This window comes from Schistocerca nitens, chromosome 4 (assembly GCF_023898315.1).
Source record: "Schistocerca nitens isolate TAMUIC-IGC-003100 chromosome 4, iqSchNite1.1, whole genome shotgun sequence".
NCBI classification, from domain to species: domain Eukaryota; kingdom Metazoa; phylum Arthropoda; class Insecta; order Orthoptera; family Acrididae; genus Schistocerca; species Schistocerca nitens.
The window spans coordinates 97,176,118-97,192,949 of record NC_064617.1 but is presented as its reverse complement, the minus strand read 5'-3'; the positions used below and the strand labels follow the sequence as shown (position 1 = coordinate 97,192,949).

The following is a 16,832-nucleotide window of genomic DNA, read 5'->3' as shown; positions in this document are numbered from 1 at the left end:
AGAAAGGAAACAAACAAAGGAAGGAAGAAACCAGAATAAGCGAAAAACCAAAATGACCACAAATGTAAGTCGTTGAACTGTCCGTCTCCGGACACACGCGCAAACTACCCCCTTGAGGGGTAGGGACTCCTTTTAGTCGCCTCTTACGACAGGCAGGAATACCTCGGGCCTATTCTTACACCGGACCCACAGGGGGATAAGCTGCTGGAGTAGGAGCCAAATGCAAACTTCACGAGGTAACAGAGAAGAGGGAATGCCCCATACCGGCGATCAAGGGAGTCATCAAAAAAAGGAGACATAGGATGGGTGGCTAGGCATGGCAGACAAATGGCATGCATATCTGTTGAGAAGAACATCACACCAGTATGAGTGTGGCAGTTCGGCAGTTCCTGCATAGAGATTGTCAACCATGCTAGTGTAAAAGGCACCAATGACCAAACGGATTTCACAATGGTGGATAGTATTAAGATGACATAAGATGGACAGACATGCAGATGAATAAACGAAATACCCGTAGTCTATGTTTCCAATGGACAAGGTATCAGTACAAATGCAGGAGAGTGGTCCAATCTGCTCCCCTAGAAGCACAACTTAGAACACATAGGACACTGGGAGACTGGATACAGTGTGTGGCCAGGTAAGGCATGTGAGAGGACCAAGAAAGTTTTCCATCAACCACGAGTGTCAGGAATTCCATAGTTTCAGTGAACAGAATAGCAACAGGACCAAGATGTAAAGAATGTGGAAGAAACCGACTGCGCTGCCAGAAATTCATTCGAACTGTTTTGTCAGTAGAAAAGTGAAAGGCATTGTCAATACTCCACTAGTAAAGACGATCAAGACATTGCTGAAGATGCTGCTCACGGAGACAAGCCCATCAAGAACTGCAATAGATCACAAAGTCATCCATGAAAAGGGAGCTGCAGGTGCCTGGTGAGGAAACAGGCCATAATAGGGTTAACGGCTATAGCAAAGAGGATGACGCTCAGGACAGAACCTTGAGGTAGCCCGTTCCCCTGGAAGAACGTGTTCGACAAAGCTGAACCCACTCACACATCAAAACCCCAGTCCTTTAAAAATTTCTGGAGGAAACAGGACAGGTGGCTTTGGAAGCCCCGCATGTATGAGGTACGGAGGGGACCAGTCCTCCAGCATGTGTTTACACTTTCTCCAAATAAAAACTCAGTCACAGTCTGGTATTTCTGCAGAAAACCATTCATGACATGGGTTGACAAAGTGATGAGATGGTCAGCAGCAGAATGGTATGTGACCCAATCTTTCAAGTTTAACCAGTTTCAGACAGTTATGACTTATAGTAATGTTTTAAAGTGTAATGGGCACTTGATTTTAAACTTTTTTAGCACACAACTTTCGTACTATAGTCAAATTTAGTGCTAATTATTATAATGTTATGAGAACTATGTAATGTATTTATCTATAATGTTTGTTGTTGTTGTTGTGGTCTTCAGGCCTGAGACTGGTTCGATGCAACTCTCCATGCTACTCTATCCTGTGCAAGCTGCTTCATTTCCCAGTACGTACTGCAGCCTACATCCTTCTGAATCTGCTTAGTGTATTCATCTCTTGGTCTCCCTCTAGGATTTTTACCCTCCATGCTGCCCTCCAATACTAATTGATGATCCCTTGATGCCTCAGAACATGTCCTACCAACCGATCCCTTCTTCTAGTCAAGTTGTGCCACAAATTTCTCTTCTCCCCAATTCTATTCAATACCTTCTCATTAGTTACGTGATCTATCCTTTTAATCTTCAGCATTCTTCTGTAGCACCACATTTCGAAAGCTTCTATTTTCTTCTTGCGTACACTATTTATCGTCCACGTTTCACTTCCATACATGGCTACATTCCATACAAATACTTTGAGAAATGACTTCCTGACACTCAAACCTATACTAGATGTTAAAAAATTTCTCTTCTTCAGAAACGCTTTTCTTGCCATTGCCAGTCTACATTTTATATCCTCTCCACTTCGACCATCATCAGTTATTTTGCTCCCCAAATCGCAAAACTCATTTTAAGTGTCTCATTTCCTAATCTAATTCCCTCAGCATCACCCGAGTTAACTCGACTACATTCCATTATCCTCATTTTGCTTTTGTTGATGTTCATCTTATATCCTCCTTTCAAGACACTGTCCATTCCATTCAACTGCTCTTCCAAGTCCTTTGCTGTCTCTAACAGAATTACAATGTCATCGGCGAACCTCAAAGTTTTTATTTCTTCTCCATGGATTTTAATACCTACTCCGAATTTTTCTTTCGTTTCCTTTACTGCTTGCTCAATATACAGATTGAATAACATCGGGGATAGGCCACAACCCTGTCTCACTCCCTTCCCAACCACTGCTTCCCATTCATGTCCCTCGACTCTTATAACTGCCATCTGGTTTCTGTACAAATTGTAAATAGCCTTTCGCTCCCTGTATTTTACTCCTGCCACCTTCAGAATTTGAAAGAGAGTATTCCAGTCAACATTGTCAAAAGCTTTCTCTAAGTCTGCAAATGCTAGAAATGTAGGTTTGCCTTTTCTTAATCTAGCTTCTAAGGTAAGTCGTAGGGTCAGTATTGGCTCATGAGTTCCAATATTTCTACGGAATCCTAATTGATCTTCCCCGAGGTCGGCTTCTACCAGTTTTTTCATTCATCTGTAAAGAATTCACATTAGTATTTTGCAGCTGTGGCTTATTAAACTAATAGTTTGGTAATTTTCACATCTGTCAACACCTGCTTTCTTTGGGTTTGGAATTATTATATTCTTCTTGAAGTTTGAGGGCATTTTGCCTGTCTCATACATTTTGCTCACCAGATGGTAGAGTTTTGTCAGGACTGGCTCTCCCAAGGCTGTCAGTAGTTCTAATGGAACGTTGTCTACTCCCGGGGCCTTGTTTCAGCTTAGGTCCTTGAGTGCTCTGTCAAACTCTTCATGCAGCATCATATCTCCCATTTCATCTTCATCTACATCCTCCTCCATTTCCATAATATTGCCCTCAAGTACCTCCATTAGTGTTAAACATTTTTTGTCTTAGACTTCAGTCAGAAGAAAAAGTAAGTTTATTAAAGTAGGGTATTTTGTATGATTTTTTTCATGTACTGTGGTGGAGGAGAACCACCTCCAAGGGAACTGATAGCAGTGCATTTGCCTGCTAACTGCCACTTGGACCTATTGAAGGCATGGGCAACTTGGTGAGAAAATGTGAAAAAGCTCATTAAAAGTGTGAAAGTGCTATAGGAAAATACTAATACAAGTGAAATTTTCTGTCCATTGCAACCCACGAGGATTTATTATTTGTAACAAGACAGGACTTGTATCAAATGATATGTATATTTAAATGTAATCTTCGCTTACCCAAAAAGGAATCACTTATGATGAAGATGCCTAATTTTTGTTAAAAGTATAACTTGTGGATATTTTATGTAAATGTACAATACACTGTAAGTAATTATTTTGTATGTGGATTTTCATGACCAGTTCAGAACAGCCAGTTCACATAAGTATAAATCTGGAGGAGGAAAAAAAAAAAAAAGGCATATGTACTGTAATTTTGATAAGATTTCTTATGTAATATTTTTTTGTGTGTAGATTTTAAACCCAATTTCTGGTGTCACTTGTGGTCACGAATTGCCCAGTTAGCCATTTGCAATATCTATCTGATCAATCCAATGAGGGGGAGGGGGGGATGTGACGAAGCAAGCTGGGATATTTTTACTTCCCCTCTTGTTTTACCATCTGCCTCCTTAAATTCATTCTTTTTACTTTTAACTGTTTACCATTAACATACGTGAATATAATCTCCATTTTCATAAAAGAGAAAGGTTGGCCCTCAGTTTTAAGGAATATAACACCAGATCTAATTTTGTGCTTAGTTTTATGTATGTAATTGATTTTCTAATTTATTTTAATTATTCCTAGTTAGTATCTTTTGTTATAGGGTGAAATCATTAATTGTTTTGTGACTTAAATTCTATTGTTGATGTATAACAAATACAAATTCTGTACTAATTACAGACATTTTGAAGACGAAATGCTAGTAATCTTAAAGTATCTATTTGGCTATATTCAAAAACATGTTAGCAAAGCCAGCCCTTAATTAATCCCAAAGTAATTAACAGTTTTGTCAAAAGTATTGTCTGCGTAACTATATATGTTAATTTCATGATTTAAATAAATAATTTGGCCTAATTCTCGCAGTAGAAGAAACTGTTAAAAAGACGCAATTTTTCGATGTATTCAGTTCACTGAATGAAGTAAGTTTTAATTGTACTTTCTGTAAATTTAACTTCAAACAATGTGTAGTTTCAGTACTTATTACTGTGATGATATACAAGGGCCTGATTTTCAGTCACAAGACAGTCAGTCCATGGCCGAGTTGCAGACGAGAAACCTGTGTTGGTTAGAACAACAACAATGCTTCAACTTAACTCTGGAATAAGTGTTAAATAATTAGGCCGTGTGTAAAAACAATGACAGTGTCTGCTCCATACGTACCTTTCTACTCTTCAAGAACTGCGAACTTTGTGGTTAGGTTTTTACTGCTCATAGGTGTCCAGTAATAAACTATTGTAGCAGTATGTGGATGTTCGCCTCCAACCTATTAATGAGGCTTATCGAAAGTTAAACAATAGTGCACTGGCCACATATGATTGTGTCATATTGGGGGTTGTGAAAAGTGAAAGTAAAAGACTGTGAAATGCAAATGTGCATCTGTTGGCTACATCATTTACAGTAGACAGTACTGCATGTCCATCCCCTATTTCTTCAGCCAGTACGTCGACACCGAGGACATCAAATGAAGAGGTAAACAGAGCCGGTGAACCACTACAGGTACACCGAAATCCACATCGTGCAGCAGTTAGTGGATGCGAAATTCGAGACCCCATAACGACCGATCATTAAGTATAGCTCCATCACCTTGGAAACACAGCTGGTGAGAGAGAAATGGGGTGGTAGCTAGAAGGAAGCTGTTAGTCAATAATGGGCTTAGGTATGGGTATGACAGTGGCTTCATGCCAGTGTCTGGGAAATGTACCATCTGTCCAAATGCAACTGTACATATGAAGGAGAAAGTGCTTGCCCGGAAGAGAAAGGTGCTGCAACATCTGAAATGTCAACATCGTCTGACCCTGTGGCGGAGGATCAGGATGAATTGAGAGCATGACCTAGCTCCCTCATAGTAAAAGCGGCATTGTAGCACTCACGATTCTGGGAGGATAAGTTTATCATCTGCGCCTCCTTCATTTGTTTCCAACGAAGGAAGGAAGGGTGACAGTGGATGGAACTCAAAATCCCCACAAAATAACAGGCCAAGGTGTTGGAGATAGCTAGAGGGTCCACAAAGATGTCACCTGCTACGGTCAGGCCGGAAATTGAGGAACAGACCTTGGTCGCAGAATGTTGACAGAGGTTTCCCCACACCACGGAAGTGAATGAAATCCAGCTAGCTTTTTTCCTATCGCAAAGAATACGACGATGCTATGCACGCAACTGTTACGTCGAATATGGTTTGCCATTGTAGGATGCAGTTACAAATGCAGAGAGCACATCTCCACGTGTGAATTGCGTCACGGCACGCCTCAGTCCACCAGGGGACCAGGACATTGTACAATAAAAACGAAGGATGAGGTACGGAACATTCTGCGGCAGTAAAAAATGACATTCATGAGGTACTCTAACTGGTCATCACAACTGGGGAAATGTTTGTCGAAGGTCACCAGGGAGGAATAAAGCCTCCAGTTGGCCTTAGAAAGTTGCCAATTGGGCTTACACATAAGTAGGGTAGGAGTCAGCAAATGAGAGCACACAGGAAATGGTCGCTTGAGTACGTGTCAGAGAGAACGAACCGCTCGAGACAATGAGGGAGCTGGGCAGTGCGGAATGAGGTGTGTGTGGAGTCTGAAAGGAACATGGGTGTTCCAGTGAGTCTGAGTTGATTGAGAGGGTCAGCCAAGAGGGGACCTCTCGGACAGGTTCTGGAAGATCCCCAAAGGCGATGGTGTGCATTTAAGTCACCGAGCAGCAAAAAGGGGTGAGGGAGTTCACCAATAAGCTGGAGGAAGTCTGCCCTGTTAACACCAAATAACGGAAAATTGCAAAGAGAAAAGCTGGCGCGAGGAAGGATAACGCGGACTTCATCAGCTTGCAGCCGAGTGTTCAGCAACACTTGTAGCAACACATCAGGTTTGGAATGTACAGTCGGACTGTGATGACTTCACAGCCTGCTTTGATCTTCAATGGAAACACTACTTGATCAAACTTGAGAAAAAGAGTGCGTGTAGGCACTAACATTGCATCAACTTTTTTCATTAGCCAATGGGCAGTGACACACTGATCAGAGAGGTAAGTCTGGATTTCTACCTCAGTCAGACCATCGAGCAGCCTAGTGTAAATAACACCATGCAAAGAATTCAGCATTCACTGAGCATCAACACAAACAGTATAGCTGTGGAGGACTGAAGTTGCCAGCAGTTGTTGGGCCTGAGTATCACAATTGGTTTCCAAAACCAAAGTTCCATTATGTAAACCAGAGCAGGATTTCACAGGGCCTGCAACTGCATTCAACACCTTTCTGGGTAATAAATGGATTAATACTAGCAAAGAACTGACCTCCTTCGGTACGTGATACCAAGAGGAATCGAGGTGCAGCTGGGTGATTCTTTGGATCTTTAGCCTCATTCTGTTTATGTTTAGTAGATGTAGATGGTGATTAGCTCATTGCAAAAAAAAATCACCCCCCCCTCCTCCTCCTCCTCCTCCTCCTCCTCAGAGAGGGGCTCACCTGCCTTAGGTGACTGTTCACACTTCAGGTCACACCTCCCGAACTCCTGATAAAGGGACATTGGCAGTTTGACAAGCTAACAGCTCGGGCAATCACCCATCCCTGAGCCTGGCCTGTACCAGAGGGTACTTACTAACCTTACCTGTCGAGCCAGGACTAGGAATGATGCGTTACCCAGTTACCTGTTACACGTCAAACTCATGGGCCGCCCTTCAGGAGTGCACAAGATGGAAGGAGAAATGAAGGGGAAACTCAAATGCTGAAATGGAGGAAGGATAGGAGACGGAAAATGAGGAAAGAAAGAAAAAACAGCTGAGGGACTGTTCTGATGTTGGGCTATTAAAACTTGAGAATACATTTCCAAAGGAGCACAGAAAGGGAAAGGGTGCTGTAAAGGCTGTGGCCTCATGGTAGCCAAGCACTAACTCACTAAAGAGTTTTGAACACCTTGGGGGAAGATCAGTGGTGAGGTTTCCTGACTACATGATGGCTCAGGGATCCATCCGTTCTTTTTATTAACACCAGAAAAGGTAGTTGGTCCTTTTTAAGGAAGTTCATTGTGAATTTTATATTATGATGAGTAGAGTTTAAACATTCCAATAACTCTTGACACTTCTCCACTCCTTATGGCTATACTACAATTGACACTTTTCTACTCCTTATGGCCATACTACAAATGTGTTGTCCATGTACTGATACAAACAAGTTGGTTTCAATTTGATGGGTTTTAGGGCCCTTACTTCAAAGTTTTCCATACGTAGGTTCATCTTGACAGGCAATAACGGACTACCCATCGCTGCACCATCTGGTTTTTCGCAATACTTTCCAACGAAAAGGAAATAAGTTAATGTCAGGATGTGACTAAAAAGCTGCATAAAACAATCTTCAAACTTTTCTGCACTTATTTCCAAGGAACTCTCATAAACACAGAGGCCACATTGAAAGTGACAATAATATTCATATCCTGGAGCTGCAATTGGCTGAAGTGGAGTACAAAGCTGGCAGATTTACAGATATGGTATTCATATTTCACCACAAATCCTTCCTCTCGATTAAATGACTCTTCTCACTGAGTCAAGATTGCCACCTAACACCATTAAGGGTCTAAGACACGAGCAACAGTGCCACCACAACTAAGTGGCCTTCCTAATGTACACAAGAAAGAAATTCCTCTAAGACAAAAAGTTAGTAATACTGGCGCACCTACTTACCAGCTCAAAAAATATCTGCAACACATTCTCAGGAAATCCGTGGAAAAGTGTGAAACCACATACACAACTCTGATGACTCTTAAACCCACCTCAGTCAACTGCAGCTCCAACATACAGATATTTTGGTCACTTTTTATACATTCACCATCTTTATGAGAGTTCCACTTTCTGATCCTTTGGAAATAAATCCATAAAAGTTCGACAGTTGTCTCATGGAACGTTATTGGCATGTTCTGACTTAAACTTATTTCCCGTTCATCAGAAAGTATTTTGAACAAACAGATGGCGTGACATGGTTAATATATACATGGAACACTTTGAAGCATAGTTGAAACCAACATGTTTCTATTGGTATGCAGACAACAAATTTGTAGTATGGCAACAAGGAGCAGAAAAGCTTCAGAGTTCCTGGAACATTTAAACTATCTATCATAATATAAAATTCACAATGGAACACGATAAAGATGAAAAACTACCTTTCCTCAGTATTAATAAAGAGAATAATTGATGGATCCCTAGGTCGCAACGTACATAGAAATCGTACACACACTGATCCCTATCTCCATGCCTCGAGCCGTTACCATCAGGCACAAAGATATTTCATGCAACAGACTGGTCCATTGAGATCAAACACTTCCAGACAATGATAGCCTCACAAAAGAAATACACCACCTATGAATAGTGTTCAGAAGGAATGGGTACTCAGAACATTAAACTGAACTGACAATGCAGGGGAAACCAAGAATGCCTACAGAAGAGGTTGAGACAGGTCAAGGAAGACAAGCCACATGTCCAGAATGAGATTTTCACTCTGCAGCGGAGTGTGCGCTGATATGAAACTTCCTGGCAGATTAAAACTGTGTGCCTGACCGAGACTCGAACTCGGGACCTTTGCCTTTCGCGGGCAAGTGCTCTACCAACTGAGATACTGGCAGAAGTAAAGCTGTGGGTACCGGGCGTGAGTCGTGCTTCGGTAGCTCAGTTGGTAGAGCACTTGCCCGCGAAAGGCAAAGGTCCCGAGTTCGAGTCTCGGTCGGGCACACAGTTTTAATCTGCCAGGAAGTTTCAAGCCACATGTCACTTACTACATTGTGCTGGCCCAATATCTGGAAAGATCTGTAGTCTTCTATGGAAACATGGTAACCAGTGTATTCCATTCCTTCACCTAAGATAAAAGGAATTCTTTGTAATGTTAAAGATAGTCTGGGGGAACACTAGTGTAATAGTCCAGTGAGAAGGGAAAAAAACTCAATGACACACCTGACTAAAGCAGTCAACAAATCAGATTTCACCGGGCACCACCTCGAATATAATCATGAAATGAAATACAATGTGACCAGTATTGTGGCACAAAAGCCAAGTTTTTGGGATAGCATAATTAAGGAGAAACAGAAAACATTATAAACACGGATGGGGTTTCAATTCAAATAATGCTTGGGGTCCGACAGTCAAATTATTAAACTATTGCCAGCCATCACATCCACCAGAGCTGGACAATGCTGAGAAAATTTGAATTTCATGGAATATTCGTGTGAGCTCCAAAAACCAAAAGAACATAAAAGGGCGTAGTGAGCAACAGGAACTGAAGTCAGCTACAAATAGCAGTGCGAGACCAACAATAGTTCACAACCAGATTGGAGTCCAAGGAGCAAGTACTCATAACAGTGAAACTCGCAGAACCTATAGGAGAAAGATGTGTTGGTAGTCAAAATATTGTGCATGAAATGCAAACAACTCAGCGGAACACCCAGAAAAACTGTGTTGCAAAATCCTGAGAGATAACAAAGGTAGGTGTCAACGAATTCATAGCAATTCATAAAACTAATGTCGCCGGTACATTTTTATGCAAATATGATTGCATAAACACAGCAATACTAAAATGGTTAACAATTTAGGTCGCTTATTACAGCTATTAAGATTTGCTTTCGCTTCTTGTAAGATTACTACTTCCAATCTGTGAATCACATGGACTGATTCTGAGCATGCTCTTTACACTGTGTGTATGGTGCCATATCCTTGTCTCTAACACAAGTATTTCTTTCTCTCTGCCCATTAAATACTAATGAAATGTTTCTGTCATCAGATCTGTGGGCAAACACTTGACTTACCACAGATAATGGAAATTAATGACAATTATGTAACTGTGTAAAATCACTGTCTCTGTCCATACTCCACATTATCAGACAATGCTGATGAATGAATTCAAAAATCTTTAGTTTAAAGTAACAACAAATCATTCAAGGACAACACTTACTTCAGCAGAAACCATAAATTACCTTTATGGTGAAGATACAAGTTCTGTTGATGACCCACCTCAGATGGGTGTGTAAAATGGTGAAAGGTTATGTTGGCCGTAACTTCATGATGGCTGTGACTCTGTTCCTCAGTACCAAGTACAAAACATTCACAAGAATGACAGTAATCGACTTTCTTTTTCTTCTTTAGCAATTTAACAACTTTCTGGCGCATAATATCAATATTGCTTGCAGGTTCCAATTTCTCTCGTTCAGCAGCGCAAGATAAAAGATGTGCTGCACTAACTTCAGTCCCATGCTGAATGAAATATGGACACAACTTTCTATCTCTGCATGCAGAACAAGCATAGAACTTCCTGTTCTTTTGTGCAAATAGCAGCATTGGACCTGAAAAGGAAACATAAGTAGTACTGGTTTCGTAGAATAATCCTGAGAATGCTAAGAACATACAAATGTCTACCATCAACTCTTCAGATATCAGTTGAAAGCAATACACCTTTCACAACTCACATATGGTACATAACTCTTCCAACTAATTGTATATGATATTTGGTTTGTGGGGCACTCAACTGCACAGTCATCAGTGCCCATACCAAGTCCCAATTTTTTCACACAGTCCAATCTAGTCACTGTCACAAATGATGAGGACAACACAAACACCCAGTCCCCAGGCAGAGAAAACTCCCCAACCCGACAGGGAATGCAAAGCAGGTGTACATATAGGTGCTTAGAACAATTTAAAACTACCAAGATGACTCTGAAGACATTCAGTTTCAGTCAACACACATTTATTGTCACAGAACACTTTAATGGTCATCAGAATTCTGATAAGAAGTTTCATTATCTGCATTACTAAACCACTATGCCACAATCAGGTACCAGTTGCAAGTTGCCTATCTAATTGCTTACAGAGATAGCAAAAATTTGATTTTCAATTCTCTGCATGATTAATGACTGAATTTAAAAATTTTCATTTCTGTTATAATCTTACTCATTAAGAGGTATAATGTTAAGTTAAAAGTTTGACACAATAAGACAAGTATTACAGTTAGAAACTGTGAGCTTTTCTTGAAACAGGTCAACTGGTTGAGCCCAAATAGCCATACTGTATTCATCCAGTATTTGTGAATGAGAGCACTTCCAACAACTTTACAAATTATTTCAAACTTTAATGAAACTTTTTCTTTACCGACAACCCTACAAAATGATGAAAGGGAAGAAGTTCATCACTTACTACATTTTCGCTGTTAGTGCAGTTTAACTTCAGCATCAGGCATGATGTTTTAACTTACTGTTTCTTTACCACTAACTCTATTCAGCACAGAGGGGGGAGAGGGTCCTTCCAGATGCCATGAAGGGTACATGAAGGGTACAGGGTGCACCCATCTCCAGGTGGTTGCTCATGTCGGCACCAATGATGTGTGCCGCTATGGATCGAGGAAATCCTCTCTGGCTTCCGGCGGCTATCTGATTTGGTGAAGACTGCCAGTCTCGCTAGTGGGATGAAAGCAGAGCTCACCATCTGCAGCATCATCGACAGGACTGACTGTGGACCTTTGGTACAGAGCCGAGTGGAGGGTCTTTTATTTATTTATTTATTTATTGTTCCATGGGACCACATTAAGGAGAAGTCTCCATGGTCATGGAACGAGTCAATACATGAAATTATAACACGATTGTAGAAACAGATAAAATGAAATATAAGAAACATATTCAGGTGATACGTCGTTAGTTTAAATAAAGAAAATCAAGAATGTAACAATGGAATTTGCTTAATTTTTTAGCTCTTCCAGGAGCTCCTCGACAGAATAGAAGGAGTGAGCCATGAGGAAACTCTTCAGTTTAGACCTAAAAGCGTTTGGGCTACTGCTAATATTTTTGAGTTCTTGTGGTAGCTTATTGAAAATGGATGCAGCAGAATACTGCACTCCTTTCTGCACAAGAGTCAAGGAAGTGCATTCCACATGCAGATTTGATTTCTGCCTAGTATTAACTGAGTGAAAGCTGCTAACTCTTGGGAATAAGCTAATATTGCTAACAGCAAACGACATTAAAGAAAATATATACTGTGAGGGCAATGTCAGAATTCCCAGACTATTGAATAGGGGTCGACAAGAGGTTCTCGAACTTACACCACACATAGCTCGAACAGCCCGTTTTTGAGCCAAAAATACCCTTTTTGAATCAGAAGAATTAGCCCAAAAAATAATACCATATGACATAAGCGTAATGTGAAGTAGACTACTTTTCGTGTTGAAATGTCACTTATTTCAGATACTGTTCTAATGGTAAATAAAGTGGCATTTATTTTCTGAACAAGATCCTGAACATGGGCTTTCCACAACAGCTTACTATCTATCCGTACGCCTAGGAACTTGAACTGTTCTGTCTCGCTTATAACATGCCCATTCTGTATGATTAAAATATCAATTCTTGTTGAATTGTGAGTTAGAAACTGTAAAAACTGAGTCTTACTGTGATTCAGCATCAAATTATTTTCCACAAGCCACGAACTTATTTCATGAACTACATTATTTGATAACGTTTCAATATTACACACAAGATCCTTCACTACTAAGCTGGTGTCATCAGCAAACAAATATTTCTGAATCACCTGTAATACTAGAAGGCATATCATTTATATAAATAAGAAACAGCAGTGGCCCCAGCACCGATCCTTGGGGAACGCCCCATTTAACAGTGCCCCATTGGGACTGAACATCATTACCACTCTCAATATTGCGGAGAATTACCTTCTGCTTTCTGTTCTTAAAGTAAGAGGCGAACCAATTGTAAGCTACTCCCCTTACTCCATAATGTTCCAACTTCTGCAGTAATATTTTGTGGTCAACACAGTCAAAAGCCTTCGTTAAATCAAAGAAAACACCTAACGTTCGCAACCTTTTATTTAATCCGTCCAAAACCTCACAGAGAAAAGAGACTATAGCATTTTCAGTTGTTAAGCCATTTCTAAAACCAAACTGTACATTTGACAGCAAATTATGTGAATTTAAATGCTCCAGTAACCTTGTATATACAACCCTCTCGATAACTTTAGCAAACACCAATGGCATAGAAATAGGTCTATAATTATCAACATTATCCCTGTCTCCTTTTTTATAAAGTGGCTTCACTATCGAGTACTTTAATCGGTCAGGAAACCGACCACTCCTAAAGGAAAAGTTACAGATATGGCTAAGTACTGGGCTAACATACATGGAACAATACTTCAGTATTCTGCTAGATACCCCGTCATATCCATGAGAGTTCTTGGTCTTTAGTGATTTAATTATTAACTCAATCTCCCTCTTGTCAGTATCATGGAGGAGCATTTCAGGTAACAGTCTCGGAACACTTTTTTCTACGAGCGCTATATGATTCCCTGATGGGACTAGGTTTCTATTTAGTTCACCTGCTATATTCAGAAAGTGATTATTAAATACTGTACATATATGCGACTTATCAGTAACACGGACATTCCCACTAAGCAATGATTCTATATCCTCGACCTGTCTCTGCAGACCAGCCACTTCCTTCACGACTGACCATATGGTTTTTATGTTATCCTGAGACTTAGCTATTCTATCTGCATACCACATACTTTTTGCCTTCCTAATAACTTTTTTAAGCACCTTACAATACTGTTTGTAATGGGCTACTGCATTTAGATTGTGACTGTTTCTAACGTTTTGATATAATTGCCACTTTGTTCTACAAGATATTCTTATACCTTTAGTCAGCCACCCAGGCTGCCTGTTTGTGCTAGTAGCCTGTTTTGAACGTTCTAATGTAAAGCAACTTTCAAAGAGCATGAGAAAAGTATTGAGGAAAGCATTATATTTATCGTCTACTGTATCAGCACTATAAACATCTTGCCACTCTTGTTCCTTGATAAGGTTTACAAAAGTCTCTACAGCAACTGAATCAGCTTTCCTAAAAAGTTGGTAACTATATTTAACATGTGTTGCAGCACAAAAATCTTTTAGACTTAAAATTTGTGCATCATGATCTGAAAGGCCATTCACCATTTTGCTAACAGAATGCCCTTCTAGTAATGACGAATGAACAAAAATATTGTCTATGGTTGTTCTACTGTTCCCTTGCACTCTCGTTGGAAAGAATACGGTTTGCATAAGATTATATGAATTAAGGAGGTCTACCAGCATCCTTTTCCTTGCACAATCACTTATACAATTTATATTGAAGTCACCACATATAACTAACTTTTTGTATTTCCTATAAAGTGAACCAAGAACCTCCTCTAGCTTTAGCAAAAATGTTGTGAAATCGGAGTCTGGGGATCTATAAATAACAACAGTAAGAAGTTTAGCTCCACTAAATTTAACCACACCTGCACAACATTCAAACACCTTTTCAGTGCAGTACTTTGAAACATCAATTGACTCAAATGGGATACCATTTTTTACATACATGGCTACTCCCCCACACCGCAAAGAGCTCCTAGAAAAGCTGCCAGCCAACCTGTATCCTGGTAAAGGAAGCCTCTGAATTATCTCCTTATTTAAGAAGTGTTCAGATATACCAATAATTTCAGAGTCAACATCTATAAGTAGTTCACTAACTTTATCTCTAATGCCTTGTATGTTTTGATGAAATATACTAATTCCCTCATTAATCGGATACCTAAGCTTTGTCGAAAGTGGTTTCTTTGTTAGAGAGACTTCCCTTAAGCAGGAATACCTGTCAGCTGACTTCAATCTAAAAAAGGTACAGCTCTAACACCCACAACTACCGGAATTTTCCCATGAGTGATCCCCCCACCCCCACCTATGCTGTCACCTATAAGCTTTGCCAACCTCCCCTTCCCATACCTGTTGAGGTGCAGGCCGTGTCTAGTGAAACCCGTCCTGCTGATAGACTCCACCGACACCATTGAAATGTGACCCATGCTTTCTGTCATCAGCACACCCCCAAGTCTCATGTTATTACGCCTGACGGCTGTATTAAGATGAGGCCGATCATGACACTGAAACAGTTCCACGAAATGTACATTCGTGTTGCCAGTCTGAGTGGCTACCTTTTCCAGGTCACCATCTATGTCATACTCCCCATCCCTATCAATACTATTACCAGCCCCACCCACAATCACTACCTGATCCTCTTTTGTAAAATCCCTACATAACCCCCCTATGTTAAAAGTCACCTGAGCCAATCCTGCATTAGGCTTCACAATGCTGGTGACCTGGTACTCACTCCCCAAAACTTCCTGCAACTGCTGGCCTACACCTCTACCATGAGAACTACCTAACAGCAGAACCTCCTTCTTTCTCTTAGACTTTGCAACTTTCCTAGCCACCTTAACTGCTGAGGTCTGCTGCATACTTCCTACATCTATAGCTTCTAGAGATTCCTCTCCACTAGACTCTGACAGTTGGTCAAATCTATCACAAACACCAATAGTAAAACTATCTGAAAATCTCCTTCTCCTAGCAGATCTCTTGCCAACAGCCAGCTCCCATTCCCCAACCCCCTTTTCCCTCCTCATCCTATCTAGCTCCTCCTGTGCGTTTTTCAACTGCACCTGAAGGGCACAGATCTTACGCTCCTGCTCCTCTATCAACTTACTCTTGCTACATAACCTGCAGTTCCAGGAGAGGATCTCACCAGAATGCCCACTGGCTTCCCCACTGCATTCCCCCCAGTGAAAACACTTCGAACAAGTCTCACACCGCAATCCACTACTCACGAACCTACGGCAAAGCCCACACTTCTCACTCATGATAAAATTTTACAGTTATTGAAACAAGAAAACAACTTTATCTAAGTTCCGCTACAACAATAAGAAGATGTTAAAAACTGACTACAATAATCACAAACTTGCTCCACAAGGAAAGTAACTACTATTATTGACAGTATTAATCAACAAAAATTGAGAATATAACAAAATACTAACACAGAAAGAAAATAAAACGTCTCATGACAGTAACGAAACTGAAAGCAGTTCGCAAAAATTTCTTCTGAAGTTATTTCACCGGAAAACACCAAGAACACTGGTTGAAGACTACTAAAGTTACTAAATAAACTACTATACACAAACAATTAATTAGTACTTAGCTTTTGATGCGCCGCTACAGCTGCAACTGGTCAGCGCGGAATGTAAACACGGGTAAGAGGTTAAGTTGCTCGATACGAAACACTCACAAATATCAGGTCACAACACAAGAAAGGCAGAGGTGAATGAAGAAACCACTAATAAGTCACTTATATAGTAAATATTATCACAAAAACCGTTAAAATATATATCTGCAACCTAAAAATAGATGAAAACTTAGAGAACGATCTCACACGCAGTCACGCGCGTATGATGTCACACCAACGCTTAACTTAACACTGAATCAGAGGCTGAGATGGTTCTGCGACCATGTGGGCTGCAGATTCCTCGACTTGCGCCATAGGGTGGTGGGGTTTCGGGTTCCGCTGGATAGGTCAGGAGTCCACTACACCCAGCAGCCGACTACACGTGTAGCAGGGGTTGTGTGGCGTGGACTGGGTGGTTTTTTAGGTTAGATGGCCTCGGGCAAGTACAGAAAGGGCAACAGCCTCAAAGGGTGCG

General features: G+C 40.7%; 1 protein-coding gene across 2 annotated transcripts in view; it reads right to left on the bottom strand.

Annotated features, from left to right (window-relative positions):
• Positions 1–16,832, bottom strand: part of LOC126253397 (rRNA N6-adenosine-methyltransferase ZCCHC4) — a 105,035-nt gene that overhangs the window by 63,827 nt on the left and 24,376 nt on the right. For both annotated transcript variants that reach the window (XM_049954696.1, XM_049954697.1), the window contains exon 3: positions 10,317–10,645. In XM_049954696.1, the coding sequence (XP_049810653.1) occupies positions 10,317–10,645 (329 nt within the window). The remainder of the gene's footprint in view (positions 1–10,316; positions 10,646–16,832) is intronic.